Here is a 22,964-nt window from a genome sequence, read left to right as displayed (position 1 = left end):
CCTAGAATTCATTAGGGATGGCTGAGAGAAAAATTGCAAAAATCAAAAGACGTGAATAAATGCACATATGACTAGATTAATATTTTATATGCACGCAAGACTTTTTCAAATTTAGGAGAATTCATGCTGATCATTTATTTTCTGAGCCAATCTAATATAAAAAGTCTGCACAGTTCTCCTCCCAAGGTGCAAATACAGAGATGCTCTACAGACGTACATGTCTGGCAAAAAGAAAGTGGGGTATGTTTTATGGAATGCCCAATTAAATCCTGAGGCCTGCAGGGGACATAACTATTTTACTCACAGTCCCTTCTGGTACAGGCTACCGCTGCACAGATACGAGGCTGAGTCACACAGTAGTCCACCTGAATCAATCTGCACGTGTGCACACATGTTCTTGTGTAACCAGCACAGAGCTTCTTTCCCATACTGCACAGCAGTGAGATCTATTTTAAAAGGCAGGCACTGACAATTTTCATTCAGATTCATTTTACCAAAAGTTTAGGGTGGGCGAGAATCAACCAGTGAGATTCACTCCGTGCAGAGGCCCAAATACCAGAGGTCCAAACACAATAAACTCTGGGGAGATTGAGTGGGTCAGATCCCCCTTCCTAGGAAGGTGTGACTAAACTCCCAGAAAGTCAAAACAATTTCAGTCAGAAAAGGTAAACTATTTATGTGAGGAATAGCTTGGCTCAAGCAGCAAGGTTTCCTGAGAGAAATACAAGTAGTAAATGAGCAACAACAATCAACAAAGCACATCTCAGTAAAAATTACACTCCCAACAAAGGTAGCTATAAAGAGAACGAATTAATGAGTACAATTATACAAAAGAGAAGAAAACCATTTAAACCACAGAAATATAAAATAGCAATGTCAATCTATGTTGCACAGCAGACAGAAACCTCAGTGGAGGATAATGCCATCAATATTACATCACTCAACTCAAATGGACTGTGAAAAATCCAAGCGCCACACCTGAAACATTTTAAGGCAGGTCCAAAGTGTGGAATTGCCCAGGGCCCCCTCCTTCAATGAGGCCTCGTGGGCAAGCAAATGTTCTCTCTCTTTGACCTCTGTCTATTCTCTTTCTCTATCTAAACCTCTCTCCATGGCTTCCTACATCTACCTCTGACCCCGTGTATATATAGGTGTGTCAAAGGTCTTTATTGTTTTCCATTGAGCTGGGCCATCAGTTGTTCATTGACTTGTTAATGGAAAGTTTAAGGTAAACACTGTTTATTTTCTTAGCTATGGCCTGGACAGTATGCATAACACAGCTACATGACTCAGTGAAGGTGTAGCATTCTATCAGTCATTCCCAGATACTCTTAATATTCATAAATCTCTCCAGAACACTAGAAGGTTTCATAAGACCTACAGCTCAATCGCTGCTCTCTTTAATCAGTGAAACCATTAAGCATAAGGGCTGAAGTAAAAACATACCTATAGAGGTGAACATTCCTTTAGTCATTGGAATATTGTTTGCCCGAAAGCCCACTGGCCCTGTAAAGAAATATAACAAATAAATGAAGCAATTCGATAATCTTTTTATGCAATTGTAACGCATTGTCATTTCCCCAGATATGGTAGGCCATAGAAGACCTTGAAGATTTCACACTGGAAGAAGGCGCAGCAGAGGCCAATGGAAAATAAGAACTCAAATAATAAGGGCTAACACTCCTAGAGCCAGGCAGCTCAATTACGCTACACCTGCCACATTAGGACCAGCCTTAGTGGTAGTACTTCTGCTAAGGTGGAGGAGTGTCAACCCACTGAAAAAAGGGGAAAATAAAATACTAATAACTATTGTTATTACCATTTTATTTTTCCTATATACGTGGGGCTGGTGGAGTAGGTTGATGAGTGGTTTTCACTCCTGAAGTGCAAAGACTGTAAAAGGACGCACAACAAAGTACGTTCTTTCTTTTATTGAATCTACAGCTGACAGCCGGACAACACACAGCTCCGGCTAACCCTCCGGCCTCATACCGCCCTTCTTCAAATCCCACATTCCAACATTTAAACAGATTTAAATACAGGAATAAGGTAGCAACATAATACAATACACATATTTCTACCTTAAGTACAGCCAGGGTGAAAACACATTATAGAATCAATCCAGAATAAAATCCTACAATTGTTTAGGAGGATTCCTTCTCCTGTTGAGCACTCTGCTAGGCACTCCCCTTTCAGCAGCCCTGCAACACCTCTCATCACTACTCTGAACAGACATCCAACTACCACTTCCAAACCTTTCCCTGCCAACATCATGAGCTATGGCAAGCTTGTCTTTAATCCACCACTTGCCATCTTCCAATTTCACAACACCCTTCCCTACTACCACCACTTTCTTTGGTGCAGAGAATTTAGATATACCTCTGGGCATGACTCTGGGAGTGTTAATTCTCACCAAATCCCCAACAGTCACACTTGGCATACGTTCGTAGTTCCTGACATATTTGTCCTGAGCTAGTTTTCTCCTTCTACCAACGTCGGCCAACTTATCTTTGGAGATGGAAAACTCTCCCATCTACTGTCTCATCATTTTGGATGCTGGAACTCTGCCTTTCAACAATACGAAAGGTGATACACCTGTCTCTGAGTTGGGAGTGGTGTGAACAGCCCACAATAACTTCCTTAACTCCATCTTACAATTTAAACTATTCACTCCAAATAACTGAATATTGTCCTTGCAGACTCTATTGAACCTTTTAACTAGACCGTTAGACCTGGGGTGGTATTAATAAGTTCTGGTATGCCCGATTCCCAGAAAACCTAAAAACTCAGAGAAATTGTGAAGATGTAAACTCAATCAATCAACACATTTATTAAGCACGCTACTCACCCGGAAGGGTCACTCCGGAGGAGGTGCGATAGATGCAAGGGACTGTGGCGAGGGTGAGGTCAGCCGAACGGAGGAGACGAGTGGGTGTGTGGAAGTTCACTCTTTCGTTGAGGTAGACTGGTCCAGTGTTGTGGAGGGATTTGTGGGTGTGGATGAGGATTTTGAAGGAGATCCTTTTGCTGATGGGTAGCCAGTGAAGGAGTCTGAGGTGGGCGGAGATGTGTTCATGGCGTGGGAGGTTGAGGATGAGCCTGGCGTCTGCGTTCTGGATCCGCTGGAGTTTCTGTTGGAGCTTGATTGTGGTGCCAGCGTACAGGGTGTTTCCATAGTCTAGTATGCTGCTGATGAGTGCGTGGGTGACGGTTTTCCTGGTTTCTACGGGGATCCATTTGAAGGTCTTACGCAGCATGCGGAGGGTGTTGAAACATGAGGAAGTTATAGAGTTGATTTACTGGGTCATGGAGAGAGAGAGGAGTCTAGGATAATGCCGAGATGGATTGCGTGGGTGGATGGTGATTGGGGTGTTCCTAGGGCGGTGGGCCACCAGGAGTCATCCCATACTGTCCTGTTGGGCCCAAAGATGATGATTTCAGTTTTGTTGGAGTTGAGTTTGAGGTGGCTTGCTGTCATCCAGTTGGCGGTGGCGAGGAGTCCGGCGTGGAGGTTTGTCTTGGCGGTGGTGGGGTTCCTGGTGAGGGAGATGACGAGCTGGGTGTCATCTGCGTAGGATATGATGGTGATTCCGTGGGGGCGGAGGATGTTAGCGAGTGGGGCCATGTAAATGTTGAAGAGGGTGGGGCTGAGGGAGGATCCTTGGGGGACCCTGCAGATGAGCTCGGTTGCTGGCGACTGGAACAGGGGAGGCAAACTTTCTGGGTTCTTTCGGCGAAGGAAAGAGGTGAGCCAGTCCAGAAGAGGGGTGTTCGGAGGATTTGGTGGCAGACAGTATCGAAGGGTGCTGAGAGGTCCAGGATGATGAGTGCGACCGTCTCGCCCTTGTCAACTCTGGTTCTGATGTCATCAGTGAGGGTGGTTTCAGTGCTGTGGTTCTTGCGGAATCCAGACTGGGAGTTGTCGAGTGCGTTGTTTTCCTCAAGGAAGTGCGACAGGCGGGCGTTCACTAGCTTCTCAGCGACCTTGGCGGGGAAAGGGAGTAGAGAAATGGGGCAGTAGTTTGTGATGTCATCTGGGTCTGCTTTGGGTTTTTTGAGGAGTGCGTTTACTTCAGCGTGTTTCCAGGAGTCCGGGCAGGTGGCGGTGTCGAAGGAGCTTTTGATAATGGAGCGGAGCTGGGGAGCGATGATTGGACTGGCCCTGTTGAAAACGTGATGGGTTCAGGGGTCCCTGGGGGATCCCGAGTGGATGAAGTTCATGGTTGTTTCGGTTTCTTCGTCGTTGTTAGAGGCCCAGGTGTGCAGTATGTTGGAGTGTGGGGGGTGTTGTGTTGTAGATCGTGTCGGTGGGGGTGAGAGTGGGTACCGGTGGTGTGAAGCTGTTGTGTATGGCTAGGATTTTGTGGTGGAAGTGTTTGGAGAGGGAGTTGCATAGGTTTTGTGTGTGGGTGGGGTCGGTGTTGCAGGGCTTGGGTTTGGTGAGCTCTTTGATGATAGTAAAGAATTCCTTGCTGTTATGTGAGTTACTAGCTATGCTCTCTTTGTAGTATGCTCTTTTGGTGGTTCTGATTAGTTGGTGGTGTTTGCGTATGGTGGTTTTGAGTGTGGAGAAGTTTGATGTGGAGGGTTCTTGTCGACAAGCTTTCTCGGTCGTGCGGGATGCATGCATGGAGGCTTGGAGTTCAGTGGTGAACGAGGGTGCAGTCTTGATGTTGCGGGTGGTGTTGTTGCTTTTCAGAGGGGCGAGGGAGTCTGCGCAGGTTGTGATCCATTGTGTGAGGTTGTGAGCGGCGATGTTGGGGTCGTTGGTGGGGGGGGTTTGTGAGAGTTTGGCGAGCAGGTGTTCTGTGGGGACCTTGTCCCACTTACGGTATGATGTGGTGTGCTGTCGGTAGTGGGTGAGGGGTTTTGTGAAGGAGAAGTGGACGCAGTGGTGGTCGGTCCAGTGGAGTTCGGTGGTGTGTGTGAATGTTATGTGGTTGATGACGGTGAAGATTGCATCTAGCGTGTGTCCTGCTGAGTGTGTGGGTGAGGTGACCAGTTGTTTGAGTCCTAGGTTGTCTAGTAGGGTGGTGGAGTTGTGGTTGTGGGTGTTTTCTAGGTGGAAGTTGATGTCACCAAGGACGATGTAGTCTGTGGAGGTGAGGGCTGATGGTGTCAGTGATGGCGTCACAGAAGGGGGGGGCGAGGTCCAGGTGGTCTGTAAATGAGGGTTCCTCTGAGGGTTGTGTTGCCGTTTACGTGAATTAGGAAGTGTAGGTGTTCTGCATTATCCAGGGTGTCGTGGGTGTTGGTGGTGACCTTGATGGTGCTTTTATGTATGATGGCGATACCTCCTCCTGGTTTGTTTAGTCGATCCCTACAAGAGATTTTGTAGCCTTCTAGGGTGGCTATGGCTATGTCGGGTTCGGATGATGGGTACATCCAGGTTTCCGTAAGGAAGGTGATTTCGGGGGAGTGTGTTGTGATCAGGTCCCAGAGCTCGATGGCGTGCTCGTGTACGGAGCGGCTGTTTAGCAGTATGCAGTTATGGTGGTTGTGGGGGCTGTTGTTGTCGTGGCACGTGTTGGTGTTGCTGTGGGGTGCAGTGGTGTTGTTGTGGAGTGTGTTAGTGTAGTTTCTGGGGTGCGTGTTATGGTAGGTGTGTGGTGTGTTAGAGTTGGTGTGGAGCGTGTTGGTGTGGTTGGTGTTTGTGGGGGTGCAGGAGAAATGGCACGCATGACATGTGAAGGGTCTGTGTGTGTGCTTGGGGTTGGCTTGGGTGCAGGCAAGGTGTTGACCTGGGTTGAGGGCATGGAGTGTAGAGGAGGAGTAGTGTTGCCTATAGGGGTCGGGGCGGTGAGAGCCAGGGGGGCTGGTGCTGGTTGCGCTCCAGGCGCGGACGGGCACAGACGGTCTTGCATCTGGCGCGCCTCCAGCGCGCCAGCACTGCGGTCGCACAGCAGCCGCCATTAGGTAGGGGAGGTGGGAGGGAGGAGTAGCTGGAAGGAGGGAGGGGGTGTATCAATGAGAGCGTGAGGGGGCAGGGCTGCAGGGGACGCAGCGGCAGGGACGGAGAACCAGCAAGAGCTTGAGGGGAAAACAGGCAGCAGGAACAGTTGCTGAAACGAAAATGGGGCCCATAAGGGCACAATACAAATACAATCACAATTCTAAACGAATTTCGATATGTAAAAAACGAAACACAGAGCAAGAACAGAGTATGCAAGGTGCTCCTACCACAACAGCAGCGGCAGTGAGGCAGCAAGGACGGAGTCAGGGGCACGAGGGCAGAATGGAGGGTCCACCCAGCGCGAGGAGTCTTGCCTGGCCTTAAGGCCGGTCAGGCGTGACAACCATTGTCCAACAGAATCTCCTCAGTTATACCTTTCTTATCAAAAAGGGAATGCAGAAACTCAATGATCTTAGAAGTATTAGGAGATTTCACAAATTTGGCCTCCGGCTAAAGGCTGAAAAAATCCTTCACTACAATTCCATACTCCAACACTTCATCTGTCAAAACAATGGGACAAATAATATCAATGGCCAATTTTCTCCAAGCCTTAGATGGTACCTCTATAGTTTCCACAGGACTAGGAACAGTAACCTGGGATTTATCACTGCTAGCGCAATTAATGCAATCCCTTACATAATGCTCCACACACCTGTCCAACCCAGGCCACCAAAAGTTTTCCTGTATCATTCTTTTCATTGCTCGCATGCCTATGTATCCCTCATGAGCTAATGCCATTACCTTTCTTCTCATTCTCTCCGACACCATTAGCACATTTGACCGAAACAAGAGACCATTAACTGTGGACAATTCTTCATACACGTGCTTATACACATCACTTTTCACCCCATCAGATCTCCATTGTGAACAACCTAGAAGAATTCCCTCCCTTGCTGCCTTCAATTACTCATCCAATTCACATGCTGCGACCCATTTACTCTCAAATAACAATGTTGTTAAATCACACACACCAATGCTGCTTCCACTCCGACTTCATCCATATCTTCATCATTGCCCAGCTGATTAGAACTATGAATGCGAGACATGCAATCCGCCAGCACATTTTTAGCTCCATGTACGTACTCCGCCTGATAATCATATTACTGAAGTCTGTATTGCCACTTAGCAATTATTGGTGTGGCACATTCCATGCCTTTGGTAGAAAAAAGTTGAATCAGAGGTTTACACCCCTCAGCTGCAAACTAAAGATCACTTTCCCCAACAGCTCGAGGCGGAGGGGGAATACTTCTGTGACCATATACCCCAAATGCACAGTCCTAATCCAAGCTAACAATGACAACCTTGAGGCTTTTGATGCACTCTTCCCCTCACTTCGGTCTACCTTCTCTCATGCTACGCCTTCCCTGCCCTACACCCCCTCTCCCTGGACAGTCAATCCCTCCAGAAAAGCACCTAAACCTCTCACCCCCCCCCAAGAACAACACTAGCCTCCCACACGTGACACCACCCTCTCAGTTGCCACCAAGTACGCGGCTCCCCCCTCCGATCGTCTCCTCGACCACCCCTACCTATACCCTCCCCAATCGTCTATGATCAACCGCAACACTCAGTCCAAGACCCCCAGCTACTTCCCTATACCTACACTCATAAGAACGCGGCAACCACAACATAACCCTCTTCCGGCTGCGCCCTCGGCCACACCCAATGATCACACGGACAACACACTATCTACCAAACGTCAAGGTATCAGCACCAGGACTCCCTCCTCTAGGGCGTACCCCATTCAGAACCTCCCTACCCCCTCCCATGAAGAGACAGGTCAACGGCTCACCCTGCTTGAAAACCTGCTAGCAATTGTTATCAAGGGCTTTAACGAAATCCTTACCAACCTCGCCTCGTTCCGTAAACCACACCCAAATCCCCACTTCACCCCCCACCATCAACAACCCTACTCACCTTTGGTGCCCCATGACGCCCCTCCACAGAGAGACCCCAAGCCCCCCCTCAAATCAAAATCAGTACCTAGACAGTACCAGCAGAACTAGAATAGCTATGCCAAGTGAAGCAGCAGATTTGGCCGCCTCTTACGACATCCCTTCCACCGCCACCTCCCTATTCAAAATCCAGGTGATCACCGGATTCAGAAGGGACCACTTCCCTCATAATCACCCTATACCTCCTGCCTCCCTTACCAACATCCCCAGGGCCCCCATTAAGAAGAACCCCAATAAAGAGGCACCCACCGTTAATTGCATGCTCATTAACTGCAGATCAGACACTAAACATGCAACTGAACTAGCAGAATCCATCCTCACCCAAGACATAGACATAGCCTTCATCACAGAGACGTAGCTAAACGATTGCTCAACACCTATCATGGACACTCTCCTGCCACCAGGCTTCGTAATCATTAACAAAGATCAAAATGACCAAAAAGGCGGAGGTATAGCAATCATCCATAAAATCAATATATCTGTGACTGAAATCGACACCTTTAACTATAACACCTATGAATGCCTTTACGCCAACATCAACATAAGAGACAAAAAGTAATTCCAGTGCCATCTTTTATACCATCCCCCAGGAAACACCACCACATTCACCGAACATCTGTCCGACATGATTGCTCATTGCTCACTCCGAGACGCCAATAACCTAATTATGGGAGTCCTGAACCTACACTGGAACGAAAACAACAACACGGTCATCTAGAAACTAAGTGAGCTGATACACTGCAACAACCTTACCCAGCAATGTTCAGAAGCTATCCACGACAAAGGAGCGATCCTTGATGCCATCATCTCCCAACAGGACACTATCACAATTGATCAGATCCTACCTGTCAACTGGTCTGACCACCACCTTATCCTATTCCACTTCACTCAACCAATCAAACATCAACCCCCTATCCAAGACCCCCCTAAATTGATGAGCAATCTTAGACAGATCTCCAATGACTACTTTGAAAAAAGGGTATGCTCACTCCTGTCTACCTCCTCGGATGAGCTACAATGTAACTCACCACTCACTATAACTCTACTATGACTTCCATCCTTGATCAAGTAGCCCCCCTGAAACTAAAAAAAAACAGGAACATTCTGTCCAGATCATGGTTCAACTCTGACATCAACGCGGAAAGAAGACAACTAAGAGCCGCAGAACGACTATGGAGGAAAAACCCCTCTAAAATCTTCCACGAGCAATTCAAAGAAACCTGAAGGAAATACAAAAAAAACATTAACAACAAAAAAACTATCTTCTTCTGCACCACCCTGGACACCGCAAAAAATAGACCCAAAGAACTATTCAACATCATCAGACAACCAACATCCAAGTACTCAGCTGCCCATGGCCAGGCTTCCAAAGACCTATGCGACAACTTCGCCAACTTCTTTAAAGACAAAATCTCCAAGATTGAGATCTTACTTGACATCAATCCAAACCTCTCAGGCACTAACCCACCCACAGAAACCAAAGCCAACACACGCAAACACCCCACGAAATCCTGGAAATCTTTCAACCCCGTACCTGGAACTGAGATTCTCAAACTGATCTACACCTCCAAACCCGCATCTCACGCACTTGGCCCGTTACCCACCCAACTGACTAAAAATTGCAACTCTCCATAGCTCCATTCTGGTGCAAGATCATAAACAGCTCCTTGAGTACCGGCGTCATTCCAGACTGCCTCGAAATTGGCCAAGTCACACTTCTCCTGAAAAAATCTGGCCTTGACACCAACGATTTGAACAACTTCAGACCCGTTTCCAACCTCCCCCTCCTTGCTAAAATCCTTGAAAAATACGTTCTCTTATAAATAATCCAGCACATAGACAACTTCAACCTTCTAGATCCCCACCAATAGGGATTCTGAAAAGGCTATAGCACCGAGACCGTGATCCTAAACATCGTGGATGACATGCACAAATCTCTAGATACCGACAAATGCTGCCTACTCATCCTCCTGGACTTATCGGCAGCCTATGACACAGTGGATCACAATCTACTCATCAAGGCTCTGCAAGACAGAGTAGGTGCTGACGAGGTGGTCCTACAATGGTTCTCCTCCTTCTTACAAAACCGCTCCCAAAAGATAAAAATTAAAACCTTCACATCCAACTCACAACCTGTCAACAGAGGTGTCCCACAAGGATCAGTGCTCTTCCCTCAGCTGTTCAACATTTATATGGAACCCCTCACCTCCATACTTAAAAAAGCCAACATCACCTTCCACCTCTATGCAGATGACACCCAGATCTATCTGGAAATCTCCTCCTTTGAAGATATTCAGAGACTAAACAACACTCTCAAAGAAGTCCAACATTGGCTATCCTTAAGCCACCTCAAACTCAACCAAGACAAAGCCGAAATCCTTCTCATCTCCAACAAAGAAGAAAATCCCCAAACCATGGAATGGCTCAAAGCAATTGATGCTCTCAATGGTAATCTCACTCCGGCCAACTCCATAAAATCATTAGGAATCACCCTAAACCCAAAACTTGACATGGACAGACATCAAGAATTCAGCGAAGAGTGCCTTCCTCAATCTGAAGCTTCTCAACAAAACAAAACCCACCCAAAGACCTCAAACAAGCCACCCATTCCCTGGTGATATCTAGACTCAACTATGGAAATGCTACCCTCACCAGTACAGCGAAATCCCACCTAGCCCCCCTCAAAACTACCCTAAATGCAGCAGCCAGAATGGTCACCGGAGTCAGGAAATTTGAGCACATTGCACCTGCACTCAAAGAACTTAAATGGCTCGCAGTAGAGATGCGTGCCAGCTTCAGAACTTCCTGTCTCATGCATAAAGCCCTCCACACAGGTAAACCAGAATAACGGGCTTCCAAACTCAAAAAGGCCCGCCAGATAAGGAACCTCAGGAGCTGCAACTCCCTACTCCTCATCCCTATGTAAACCCGCAAACAAAAAAAACGCTGCACAATCCTTTGCTGGAAACGCACCCAAAATCTGGAGCTCCATCCCAGCATACATTAGAACTCTACCGCCCTTTGTAAAATTAAAAATCTCCTAAAAGACCTCTTCCTTCCACCGTGCCTTCCCGAACCGTTAACCCTCGCTGTAGGGCACTTGCTGACTTCCTGCAGCACCATGCCAATTTGTCACCATTATCTACCTCCTCCAAGTGCCCCTATGCCCCTCCACACTCCCCCCCCTCCCTGTAAATCGTTCCGCTTAAGACAGGGTGTGAGGTTCTCAGGACTGCCATGCCTCATTTGTCGCACCACTCACCGGGACTTTACGAACCAATATGTATACCTATGCCTTATTTTGGGACTCCTGCATTATAATCTGCTGTAAAGCGCTCCGATACCCTCAGGTCTGGCCAGCGCTACATAAAACTCCTTAAATAAAAATAAAATAAGTTAGAAACACACATAAAATTAATCTGTGCTATCCCCCTAGTAGCTTGGCACAGAGCAGTCAGGCTTAATGTAAGAAGCAATGGGCAAAGTATTTGTGCAACACTTCAAAACGTAACACAGTGAAAGCACCACAAAAAGACTCCACCTCAGGTTGGAAAATAGAATTGAATGTTATGAGTAAAACAAGACCAAAATGACAAAGCTCCAATAAGTAGAACCAACATTATGATTTTTTAAAGAAACAACTGAAATGTAGTGTTTAAAAACATAAAGCATCCGACCAAGCTATCTGGTCAAATCCAAAAGTTCAAGCCAACCGCGATGGAGCACAGGTCGAATACAGTCCCAGATTAGTCCTACTGAAGTTTTACCTTCTCAAGATTTGTGCCAAGACTCCCATTTGTGGGGAAGAAGTTCACTGGGAGCAAGGAGAGTGTTGCTGGTCTGTGTCTTGTTGTGAGACTATGGGTGCTAATACCCTTGCCGTTCTGGGTAGAATCAACAGAGGAAGTACGTAACTTACTGGGAGGTGTTAAGGTGTGGTTATTAATGGTTATGAGGTAATCAGACAACAGTGTGTGATTGTATGCCGAGGAACAAAGACGTACAATTGAGAGCTCAGTGTGGGGTGTATTCATTTGCATGCTGCCAGGTTGAGGAGGATGCTACAATCTGCGGGGCATGAAGAGCTGCCTGGCGCCAGGAACAGAAAGGCTGGATCCTCGTGGTTGCGAGTGGTGATGCTTGCTGTGCAAAGAGGCAAACTGGCTCCCGCTCGCGCTGATCCTTTGTGTGAGTGGTGCGGTTTTGTAGTCAATGGGCCCGTTTGCATTTGGGAAAGAACATCGACAATGATCCACTACTGCAGGGGGACTTGTCAGTTCTACGCCTCATTGAACTCAGGGGCAGTATTTACAAACAGTTAACGCTGTCGTAGTGTCAATTTTTTGATGTTATGGCTGCTTTTTTTTTAATCACCAGATTTTTTTAGCATTAACGTGAATTTTTTCACAGGCGACTTCGTTTACCGTGACTTACTGAAAATGAGATGCAAGGTAGGCGTTCCCACGAAAATACTCCTGATATTTTCAAGGATTTGCTTGTATGTTGTAAAAAATAAAAAACTGCAGTTAAGTCACATTAGCAGCAGTTTCTTACCACTAGCATTTTCATGGTCTTAAGAATTATGGTGACACATTTGTATACTAGTAGCCGCTTTTATGAGGTTTTGGCGCGGGGCAGTGCAGCAAGGAATCTTGCTGGGCTGCCCTGCGTCAACAGAAAAGGGCAGGAATGCATCGTATCTGTACGATTCAGCGGATTCATGCCATTTTCCCCAGTGCTGGCTCACAATGGGCTGCCATGCGCCAATGCAGGCAGCCTTGCACTCTGGTGCAAGGGAGCCTGCATTGCATGGCTGATTAATTTAGTGCAGAAATCAATCAATCAGGAGTTTATATAGCACAGCTACTCACCTGTGAGGATCTCAAGGCGTAGGGGAGCTGCTGATTTGTCAGGGTGTGGAGGTTTCAGTCGAAGAGCCAGGTCTTGAGGTCCTTCCTGAATTGGGTCAATGATGAGGATTGCCTGAGGTGGATGGGCAGGGTGTTCAGGGGCTTGGCTGCGATGTAGGAGAAGGATCTTCCTCCGGTCCTGGCCTTTTGGATCCATGGGACGGAGGCCAGGGCGAGTGGGGCAGAGTTTATTTTGCGAATGTGTGGAAAGCGAGGCAGTGGCTCAGGTATACTGGTCCTGCATTGTGGAGAGACTTGAAGGTGTGTGTGAGGAGCTTGAAGGCGATTATCTTGTTGATTGGGAGCCAGTGGAGTTGCCGGAGGTGTTGTGTCATGTGGCTGCAGCGGGGGATGTTGAGGACCAGTCTGTCTATGGCGTTTTGGATGTTCTATAGATTCCTGAGCTGTTTCTGGGTGACGCTGGCATAGAGTGTGTTGCCATAGTCAAGTCTGCTGGGGATGAGTGTGTGGGTGACTTTCTTTCTGGATTCTGTGGGGGTCTATTTGAATATATTTTGAAGCAGGCGGAGCATGTGGAAGCAGGATGAGGTTACTGGGTTGATATGGCATTTCATTGTGAGTGTGGAGTCCAGTATGACAGCTGCAGCCGCTGCAGCTAGGAGTGGTAGGGCGGTGGGGCCTGTTGGGGGGGGGGAAGGGGGGGTATTTCGAGATATGACCCAGAGGTAAAATTAAAAGCGACTGCAGTATGATGCAGAGGTTGCATGCATGGTCCATAGAGGTGGGAGGGGTTCCAAGTGCCCCTGGGATACCAGGAGTTGTCCCAGGCTGAGGGCGTGGATCCCAGGATGAGTACTCCGGTCTTGTCTGAGTTCAGCTTGAGGCAGCTATCTTTCATTCAGGTAGCCTTCATTACCAGTGAAAGTTGATTGTGGAGGCTGTGGGTTCATTGGTGAGGGAGATGATCAGCTGGGTGTTGTCTGCGTAGGAGACTATATTGAGTCTGTCACTCAGGACGATGGCTGTGAGGGGGGCCACGTAGACATTGAAGAGGGTTGGGCTCAGTGAGGAACCCTGGAGCACTATGCAGCTGATCTCTGTAGGTTCTGAGAGGAACGGGGTAGTCTTACTCACTGTGTTCGGCTCGTCAGGAAGTAGTGGATCCAGTCCTGTGCCTTCTCGCAGATACCTGCTTCGAGGAGTCAAGTGATTAGGGTGCGGTGGGAGACAGTATCGAAGGCGGCTGAGAGGTCCAGTAGGTTGAGGGCTGTAATTTCGCCCCGGTTGAGGAGGGAGCGGATGTCATTGGTGGCAGGCGAGGAGTGTGGTCTCTGTGCTGTGGGTGCTTCAGAAGCCAGATTGGGAGGTGTTCAGGGTGTGGTTCTCTTCGATGAACTCAGAGTTGGGCACTGATGGCCTTCTCAATGACCTGGGCTAGGAAGGAAAGGAGGGATTTGGGTCTGAAGTTCTTGAGGTCTGTCGAGTCGGCAGATGTTTTTTTCAGCAGGTGGTTGATCTTGTTGGGTTTCCAGTCATTGGGGAATGTGGCGTTTTAAAATAAAAAACACATTTTATTCGTCAATAAGCAATTACAACGCAGGGGTCCGTAATCCAGAGACATCTGCCAAATCAGACATATGAGAACATGTATGCAATTGACAATTTTAGACGTAGGCTCAGGATGCATAACATAGACACGCTGAATAATAAAAAAAAAAATTAGATGCCCCCCCTAATTCCCACCCTCCCTCTCCCAACCTCCCAAGGTCACACTACAGCAGCTTGATCGTGCCCACAGCCTAAATAACCAACCAAGAATCCCACCCCGGAAGCATGTATCCCCCACAACCTTCCCCCCACTCCGCACCTGGGCAGTACCAGCAACTACTCCAGTTGATGAGTCTCCGCTACTGCTGGCGGCTCTAACCATAAGCCCTGATAGTTAGCCCACCTTTTCCAAAGAATATGGCGGTTTTGATGGAGCAGATGAAGGTGCAGTGAACCTGGGGGGCGATGGAGACAGCTACTCAACGGGAGATGTGCTAAGGGCAGAAATCCTATGGATCTCCTGAGTGGATTCTCTTCATAGTTTTGAGTGTGCCGTCTGTGCTGAGCGGAGTCCAGTTAAGCACAATCTGTTCGGGGTGTGACATGGCTGGGTGTGGTGGTGGTGGGCGCAGTGGCAGGGTCTTGGGTGTTGAAGCAGTCATAGATCTTCCTGATCTTCTGGTGGAACAAGGTGCACAGTTTTTTAGGAGGTCTTGGGAAGGTGGGACATCTGTGGTCTCACTGTTTGGCCTGGTGAACTCCTTGATGGTGGCAATGAGTTCTTTGCTGTTATGTGCATTGGTATTGCTTCTGTCTTGGAAGGCCATTTTCCTTTTGGTTTTGAGGAGAAGGTGGTGTGTGTTGACAGCAGATTTGAAGGTTACATGCGCTTCCAGAGTTATGTTGTTCCTCCATCTCTTCTCGAGTCGTCTGCAGGTGTGTCTGGACTCAGGGACGGTGCAAGTGAACCAGCTGGGCTTGCCTGGTGTCTTCTTGACAGTTGCCAGATTGTACGCGCAGTAGGAGATCCATCAGTGAAAATTGCACGCTGTGGTGTTTGCGTCTGTTGGTATTGGTGGAGTGGTTGTGCTGAGGAAATCAATAAGACGCTCTTTGGTGGCCTTGTTCCAGCTCCAGCGGGGGCGATGAGGACAGTTGTGTGTAGTGGGAGTGGTGAAGGCAAAATGTACACAGTGGTGGATGGTACAGAGAAGTTCCGTGGTGTGCCTGTAGGTGAAATTCTCACTGGCTGAGAAAATGGGTTGAGCATGTGTCTGGCTGTGTGGGATGGTGCAGCAACTACCTGCTTGAGTCCGATGTTGTCGAGGTACTCCAGTAGAGATGCAGTGGGGTTGTCCAGGTGGAAATCGAGGTCTCTGAGTAGGATGTAATGGGTGAATACAAGAGCCTGGGGTGCAATGAGGTCTATGATGGCATCGGTGAAGGGTGGGCGGTGGCCGTGGGGCCTGTAGATGAGGAAGGGACACCTTCCTGCACATAAACAATCATTTCCCACAATGCAGTAGCCGTTGCACTATGGGGCAAGGATTCCTGCATTGGATCTAGCCAGCTGAAATTAGCGCCAGCACAGGGGGAAACGCAGGGCTGCACTGTATTGTTGTAAATAGGGCGCATCCATGGTGTCACAAGGATGGCGCAATGAAAAGTGACGCATCAGTGTTTTCCCCAGCGATGTGCCACTTTTCATAAATGAGGCCCTGAATCTGCATTTCCTCTTTCCCTGAGACTCTGGCTGGTCCTCCTGGCTTTTGGGGCTGTTGGGGGGGGGGGGGGGGGGAGGAGGGGGAGTGCTGACCTGTGCTGAACTTGGTCCGGACTGCTCCATTCTTTTTTCCTTAGAGGTGTGTTTTTTTAAGCTCTATTTGCCGCCTGATGCTGAAAGGTGACGTTGGGCTGACTAGCGTGAACTTTTTTACCGCTAAGTGTCCGGCCATCATGTTTTTCATGCTATCGTGAATTGTTTTATTGCTTTGCCACTAGAGTTAGCGTAATGTTTCGTGGCTGCTAACTGATCCTAATGTCATGTAGTGACGTATTGTAAATACGTAGCAAACATAGTGTTAGGATTCGGCGATCTGCAGCAGTCAAAAAAGTGCTGCTAAATAGCGTGAAAACTGCTGAGTGGCAATTCCTGTAAATATATCTCTTAGTTGGTTCCCTCTGTTTATATTCTTCTGAGACACTGACTCATGGGGGACCCTTCTCCTAATCTGTGGACACCATCTGTGCAGCACCTAACCTGACTTTGCTCTCAGATGCATCCCATTAGGGAGACAGCATATGAAGAAATGGTGCGACCATGTGGGGATATACCTTGTGCTGCATGTACCCCATTGCTGGAGTGTGGCGATCTGTGCATAGTCCAGCCAATAGGGATACACACCACCTACGGACTTACCAGCATTCCAGTACCCACAGGGTCAAAGTCATCAGTGTTCAGCTGCTGCAGTGTAGGGGTGATCCACTCCAGAGACTGTCAGGGAGAAGCTGATTTGGGTGAGTGTGCACCCCAAATCCTTTGTTTCTGATGAGTCGAGACAACTGGCCGAACTGTCACGGTCGGTGCGTCGGAAATGCACATCATAATCTGGACGGATGTTGAACTCCTCGTACAGCTCTATGGTTGCTGCTTTACTCCAACTACCATTTCAGCAGCAGGAGAAAGGCTGTCGGAGTCCCCGTTCTTCCAGCTGTCAGTCGGACTGCATTCAACATGCATCGTAAATCAGCCGTCCATCCGACCGCTTCTGATGAGACTGAGTTCATCCGACCGACGCTTACAAGGATGTGGATATCAGTCCGACTGGCATCGTAATGAGGTCCAGTCTGAGCTACCAAATTTTAGTGCATCCTGTTAACATACGACTTTTAGAGTAATGAGTTCACCGACTTATGTGCATTTTTGCAATTTTTCAAGTTATGGAAATACTAATTCAAACGCTACAGTTACAGAATGACTGCATAGAATTTCCAAAAGTACTAGTAGACCACACAACAAATCAATATGCAATCTAAGCCTCAAACATGCTTGTTAATAGCATCTCTAACCCCCACAGCCTTGATGTGATTTAATGATACTTAGTACCACACATACAGGAAAAAACCCTACTTGAGGCAGTTGCATAGGTTTGTCGTATACTAGGTTTGTCTAGTACTTTAGAATACCCTGATGGATCCGACTATTTCAATGCTTCAGGCTGGGCATAAAATTATGCAATGCTAAATGAATGGTGGATGACAGTTTGTTTCTGAATATACTTTATGTAATCCCCTTTTGTCTCTCTCTTTACAATTCATAAATCCCTTAATAGCTCTCAATCAAGCACAGTGATCAGAGTGACACATTGTTTGGGAGTATCTTAAACTAGTTGAATTCGAAAACCCCCTTGCATTCAACTATATGCATCACAAAAATGACCACCCACAAAACATGAAGACAACAGTCTTCCTGTAACTTAAATTTTACTGCAATGTGAGTAAATTTGATACATTAGATAAAGGTGAATGGGCAATAGATTTCTACAAAGTGCACCAGTGCAGTGCAAATACTCTTGAATGGAGAAATGCAACTAATGACAATATTGCTAATCCTAACACATACAAATTTACACTTGAGTCCACAATCTCATTGACTGAAATGAATCCACTCATGGTCACCTAATGCGAAATAGGCAGCCATTTTGGATGGAAAGAAACTCCTCCTGCAAACTTTGGGTAGAGGCCACCTACGAACTCTAATCCTCTTGTATCGTTCTTTCTCCTATTCAGTTAAGTATAAGTGCCTCATCCCACGGTCTGCAATCCTCCCGGAACATTAATTCCTTGTTTTGCTTATTAAGCTTGGACTGCATCAGTGCCTGCTCTTGACTTGTCTCTGGAGTGAGCAAAAAATGCAAACTATATAAAATCAGGCTTGAGACCAATTTTGGCCCTGACTTAGTTGACAGTTAAATGTCTCAATTGGCTTCTGATTGCAGCCTAAACTCAGTGCAATACACTTTTTGTTACTCAAGGAGCATTATAGAAAACAGATTCTCATATCTCACACTTCCAATTATAACATCTAACCACACACCTTAGTTTTTCACGTGTAAAATCCAGTGGGGATTTCGTCCTTTGCAAACCAGGTATGGACGAATTTACAATGATATTTAACAAAAGAGAGTACCTGGTTTATGTATTTTACCGCTATTTATTTTGCGCGGAGAAGAAACAACGACCATAAGGTTAATATGTTCAGCGTGTTAAATGAATTTTTTTTCATAACACTTACTGAAAGTAAACATTCATTTCATGTCTGAGATACAATACAACTCACATCTATCAGTAAACTGCGTTGGTCAGGTGAATAGATTGCTAATACAATGTGACAATTTTATATAATGTGACAATTTAACATAAACAATATACAATATTCAAAAAATTATTCAAAAAATTACACCAGCAAGACATTTTCATAACAAGAACTCCATTAACCTAACATTAGGCAATTATCACTGGATAAAGGCCTTTCCAGTACATCTGCCACATAGGGCATCAATTAATTCCTCTGCTCCAGAATTAGGGTGTACAATGGTTTATGCACCCGGCAGGGGTTAAGAAAAATTGCCCATGTGGTTAAAGTATCTCCGTGATAATTGCCTAATGTTAGGTTAAAGGAGTTCTTGTTATGAAAATGTCTTGCTGGTGTAATTTTTGGAATATTTTTTTGAATATTGTATAATGTTTATGTTAAATTGTCACATTGTATTATCAATCTATTCACTAAACGGAGTCCCCCTTCTCAATGAGGAGAATAATTCCCCCGTATCCCTGGAGCGGTGGATGAAGGGCAGACGGGCACACCCCGGCAATAGGGAGGGTCTAGCTAGTAGGAGCACGAGCGGCTCCACTAGCACTAGTAGCACCATCCCTAAAGGAGTTTGTGCCCAGTGGGAAAATTCTGAATATCACCCAATTATAGGGTCATCTGTGGAGGCTGACACTGGTCTGATAACATCTCCAACGAAGTTGCCCATCTTAGTGTCGTCCAAAACCTTCCCACAAGTCTGGCAGGTAACCCAGGTCCTGTCTTGGAATGTGGCAGGTATTAATAATATATTGGGTGACCCTGACTGGGTATCTTTTATCAGCCAACACGAGGTTTGCATGTTCCAGGAAACGTGGGCATGTGAGGAGGTAACTAACCCTGGTTATGCCACTTTTAGTATCCCAGCTATATCAGGTGGTGTAAGGAAACCGTCTGGGGGGTTACGACCTGGATAGGTGTACACCTAGGTTGTAAGGCTGTACAAATTGAAACAGGCTCTCTGAACATTTTATGTGTCCAATTACAGTACCCCTCAAATCCTCCTGTTGCTCTAATCAATCTATATTCAAGGCCGACCCAGAGGGGAAAAGAGTCTAACACGGTAGAGGCTTTATCTACATTCTTATGTCTTATAGACCCAAACCAAACGGTTATTGTTGGAGGTGACTTCAACTATCAGTTTGAGCCTCGTGAGGGTCTGTCTTTTGAAAACATAGGTGAAGGGGATCTTTCTCTGGCAATTCCAGAATCCAGATGTCCAATAGTAAAAAATTGCCCCCCCCTAGTAATCCAGATGAATTGCCTCGTTTTAAAACACTCATTAAGAGCGTGTAATGGGAGATCACGCTCTGACTCATCAAATTGTTACACTTTTTTTTAGCAAGAAACGTGGGTTTTTATTAGATTACATTTTAATTGATTCAAACTCCTGGGACAGGGTGACTGATTTTAATATTATCACACGACTGAATAATGATCATCATGCCCTAATAATATAATTAAAAGCTTTAATTCCTCAAAATACTTCTACAGCTATCCCTACTGACCCTAGGTTGATCATCTCAAACTATAGGAGGAAAGTACGGTGGACCAATTTCCTTCAATCACAGGATAAGATGAGGAGCCTGTATGAAGCCCTAATTCCTGTGTTTGAAGAGGCGTCGGCCCTAGGGAAGACCTAGATTTGGAAGCGGTTGAGATGAATTATTGTAAATTAAGGGAAGTATCATTGGATTTCTTTTATCCTCACACGTCCCCTAGACCAGTTAGGCCACAAACCCATCCGTGGTATAACAGCCAATGTCGCAAGGCCAAAAAGGCACTTGTAGTATCTATCAAAGCTAAAAATTGCCCCTATATTATAACTACAAGAAAGACATACAAAATAACGGTCCAAAAAGTTCAACAGCGGTGGGAAAGGGAAAACTGGGATTCCTTGAAAACGGCCTTGGGGGACAGAGACATGAGGATGTTTTGGGGATTGTAAATTCAGGTTCTTCTACCCCCAAATCCACGGTCGAACCGAACCTGGATGAAGAGGTATTGCGGGTGCACTTTGAGGCCCTCTATGCTGAGGAAAAGGAGTTTGAGGTAGCTCTAACTGCTTGCTGCTCTATGGAAATGGAAGGGGATGGCATTGTAAGTAGTAGAGAACAAGATGTATACCCAGGTAGTCGTTTAAGTACATCCATAACCTTAAAGGAGATTGAGGGCGCTTTGTTAAAAATAGCACCAGGTAAAGCCCCAGGTCTGGATAAGATCCACGGGGACCTATATAGGAGCGAACCAGCCATCTGGATTCCGTATTTTTGTGTCCTTTTTAACGCCATAATGCAGGGCTTGAAGATACCCCCCAGCTGGCTGGGCGCGGAGATAATTCAGATTTTTAAAAAAGGTTCCCCACTCTTACCAACTAATTACAGACTTATTAGCTTAATAGATATAGCCCAAAAATTATTTGCGCGCGTCTTGCTGGCCAGGCTACAATCCTGGATGGAAGAACAAGGGGTACTGTCCCTCCCCTCCAGGCAGGATTCAGGGAAAAGCTATCAACCCTGGACCAAGTACTAAGACTACAGCTCTTGTATTGGAAGACTGTTTGCCTTCAGGGGGGTAGTCTATATTTAATTTTTGTAGACCCGAGGAAAAGCTATGGTCAGTTCTTAACGAGATGGGGGTCCCGGTGTACTTGATCCAACTTCTTAAGAGATTGCATGAAGATAATTATGCACAAATAAGATTCGGAGGGATAGAAAACTTACAGCTCCAATACCTGTTAAGAGTGGTGTACGTCTGGGATGCGTCCTAGCCCCGACGTTATTTAGCCTTTACATCAACGGGCTGATCGATGCCTTGGCAACAGAAAAACATCTCGATGCCCCTAAGTTAGCGTCCCGCCGTATTTCAGCAATGATGTTTGCTGATGACACTCTTTTGGTATCTAAATCTCCCACGGGGATACAGAGGGTTTTGGATAAATTCGAGTTGTTCTGTAAGGAAAGAGGCTTAGATATAAACTTACATAAAACTAAATTTATGGCGTTTAACAGCCCCAAAAGCACCCGCCCAAACCCTCTACTAAATGGGAAACCCCTGGAAAGAGTCTCATCCTTCATCTATTTAGGCCTCACCATTACTGAAAATATGGATTGGGGGGCTCACATTACCAAGTCTACTCTAAAATTGGCGCAATCGACAGGTGGCATAATGATGGTCTTTAGTAGATCGAGCAAGAGAGCAGTCAGCCCAGCATTAGAAATCTATAAGGCCCAAGCCCGAGGAGGCGCACTATATGGCGCCGAGTTATGGGGACATTCCAAACTAGATTCCCTATTAAAGGTAGAAAATCAATGCCTCAGACAACTGTTTAGATTACCAATGAGTACCCCACTGATCCTGTTGCGATTAGATACAGGTTTAATAGCGATCGCAGATACATCGAGTTTTAGACCTTTATTGTATAGGCGTCGCCTATGGTCTACTCCCGAACTGCTGTCATATAGGGAGGAGCTACTTGACGTTATGTCAGTCCAGGGCGCAGTTAAACTCTCTCTTTATTGATTAACATGGGCTTGGGTGACTGTTGGGCTGATCCAGACCGTGCCTGCCCCCAAATCACAAGGAAACAAATGAAGGTCCATTATGAAGGCCAAGGCGGACACACTATCTCTAGCCTTCTTAGAAGTAAAAGATGTTGCCCGCTTTGAGCCAATATTAGATCTTATCACACCAGTGGAGGCAAGAAAGCTTTTTCTACAATTTAGGTTTGGGGTCCTTCCACTCCGATGTTATACAGCAAAGTGGAGCAAGGACCAAAGGGTACAGTGTCCTGCATGTGATTTTCCAGATGAATCAGTGTTACATGTTTCTTTTAACTGTCCCGGCTATCATAAAGCAAGGAAGCGCTGTTTGGTCCAGATCTGTAGGAATGGTGGTAGCAGGCACTGTCTTGAGGTATTTCGGATACTGAAATCTGATCTCAGTATCCCGATTGTGTTCTCAGTCGCCGGATTTTTGTTTTCCATGTGGTGTACTAGAAGGGCTCTACTGAAATCATCAAACGAGGCTTAGGTCTTGCAATAAGGTCCTAATGTATTTTTAACAATCTAATTACACTGCCCATGATTAAGTTTACTACTGTTTAATGATTCTAGTTCCTCTTACGGAACACTCTTGTTTTTAATCAAATTATCTATTTATTTATTCCATTATGCACTTTTCGATATGTAGTTGTATACTTCGCCTACCCCCAGCACCCTAAAATGATACTTTTTTACCTACTAGGCTCGAAGACAGTTGGAATGAAT

The 22,964-nt window shown here is 46.4% G+C and overlaps 1 protein-coding gene across 1 annotated transcript in view; it reads right to left on the bottom strand.

Annotated features, from left to right (window-relative positions):
- Positions 1-22,964, bottom strand: part of XPNPEP2 (X-prolyl aminopeptidase 2) — a 472,549-nt gene that overhangs the window by 115,116 nt on the left and 334,469 nt on the right. Inside the window, exon 18 of the mRNA XM_078688442.1 lies at positions 1,447-1,506. Coding sequence (XP_078544568.1) covers positions 1,447-1,506 — 60 coding nt within the window. The remainder of the gene's footprint in view (positions 1-1,446; positions 1,507-22,964) is intronic.

The sequence above is a fragment of the Lissotriton helveticus genome, chromosome 4_1 (assembly GCF_964261635.1).
Source record: "Lissotriton helveticus chromosome 4_1, aLisHel1.1, whole genome shotgun sequence".
NCBI classification, from domain to species: Eukaryota; Metazoa; Chordata; class Amphibia; order Caudata; family Salamandridae; genus Lissotriton; species Lissotriton helveticus.
This window is presented reverse-complemented; position numbering and strand designations above follow the sequence as displayed.